Below are 1,455 nucleotides of genomic sequence, written 5' to 3'. Positions count from 1 at the left end.
CAACCCCTGGTCTAGTTCATGATGGCGCCAGAAAGTTATCAGGCCAAGGATCAAGCCCTGTAGCTTTCATGTGTGTTTTACCCATTCTGGGTACAGCTAAGAATCCAACCCCAAGTTATTTAAAGGTGAATTGCAAAGGGGAAGGAAGTCTGGATCCTTTGTTGTGGTTTTATGATGTATATACATGACTTGGTAGAAACAGAAAAAAATCACCTTTAGGTTATAAATTGTAAGAGAGGAAATGTTGAACCTTTAAGATTTCTTCTCTCATTTATTTGAGTTAAACTTTGAACACAATCACCAAGTTGCATATTGCTGCAGCAGAATAGGAGCGAGAGAGTAGGAGGATGTGCTTGTTTGGGGCAAAGGTACACTGCTGCTTTTGGGAGCTGCTTTTTTATTTAGTCAGCAAGAGTTTAATTTGTGGATCAGAATTGCAGTCAGGAAGTGGCAAGGAGTTGAAGGAGGATGGCTAGGTAGAAGCCTGGGGTAACATTGTGAGGAATACGCTAAGTAGAGTCTCCTTGTCCCCTTTCACATTAAAGCTTTTCAGTGTCTGACAACTTAATGTTTTATTTTCATTTGAAAAAGAAAATATGCTGTGTCCCAGAAGTAATCTCCAGCTGCATTTTTGGTAAATATTAATGAAACTTGTTCTCAGTAGTGGTTGCAGGTTAAAAAAAACCTGTCTAATTGTTCATGTAAAGTGGAACCTCTGTAGAAAGATGCTGGTGTTTTGTTTGTTAACTATAACGTGGAGATTTTTACTGGGATGTCTGTACCCTGTTCTGTTTTTTTTCCCCTGTTCAAAGAAAAAAAAATTGTAGTTTATTTTATTTATCTTTTAAAATATATTTAGAGCTGATTCCTCTGTACCATTGGGATCACCGCTGCTGGGAACAACAGTTGAGGTCAAAGATGCTTGTGGTTCTACAGTTCTAGAAGGCGAGGGTCAAGTATTTATAGGTAATTTTCTATTTGTTATTATTCTTAATTGATTGGGTTTGGAGAACCATCTTGCACATGCTATGAATTTTGTTTTCTAGAGGGAGATTGCCTGTGTAACAAAATACTGTTAAGATGTGCAGTGAAATAATTTATTATTGGAGAAAATATTTCATGTCCAATAATGCCCTGAAGGAAAATAGTATATAGGTTACACAATATTTAAACAGAGCATTAGGTTAGCTACTGATTGATTTTTGTAAAAGAAAATCTGCTCCTACTCATAATTTTTGTTTCATACAATTGGGTACTAATATATGGGTTTAAAGCTGTTGTACTTTTTAAATTTAAAACCGTCTTCAGTAGTATCACACATTCATCAGTGGTAAGAAAATCTAAACTCCAGAGGCTGTGTCAGCAGAGATCTGCCTAGTTCTGCTCAATTAAAGCCCAAGAAACAAAAATTCTGATACTCTTAAAAAAAAAAAAAAAAAAAAAAAAAAAAAAAAA

General features: G+C 35.5%; 1 protein-coding gene across 6 annotated transcripts in view; it reads left to right on the top strand.

Annotated features, from left to right (window-relative positions):
- The window catches only part of AASDH (aminoadipate-semialdehyde dehydrogenase), a 139,865-nt gene that overhangs the window by 15,742 nt on the left and 122,668 nt on the right, over nucleotides 1-1,455 (top strand). For 4 of the 6 annotated variants that reach the window (XR_002099219.1, XM_019526038.1, XM_019526037.1 and 1 more), the window contains exon 8: nucleotides 860-966. Coding sequence is in view for 4 of the 6 variants with exons in the window: in XM_019526038.1 (XP_019381583.1) it covers nucleotides 860-966 (107 nt within the window). In the remaining 2 variants the exon portion in view is untranslated. Of the gene's footprint in view, nucleotides 1-859; nucleotides 967-1,455 lie in introns of those variants that run through there. The other 2 variants (XM_019526035.1, XM_019526039.1) reach the window with 2 other exon arrangements.

The sequence above is a fragment of the Gavialis gangeticus genome, unplaced genomic scaffold, assembly GCF_001723915.1.
Source record: "Gavialis gangeticus isolate Ggan-Ray unplaced genomic scaffold, GavGan_comp1, whole genome shotgun sequence".
Taxonomy (NCBI): Eukaryota; Metazoa; Chordata; order Crocodylia; family Gavialidae; genus Gavialis; species Gavialis gangeticus.
This window is presented reverse-complemented; position numbering and strand designations above follow the sequence as displayed.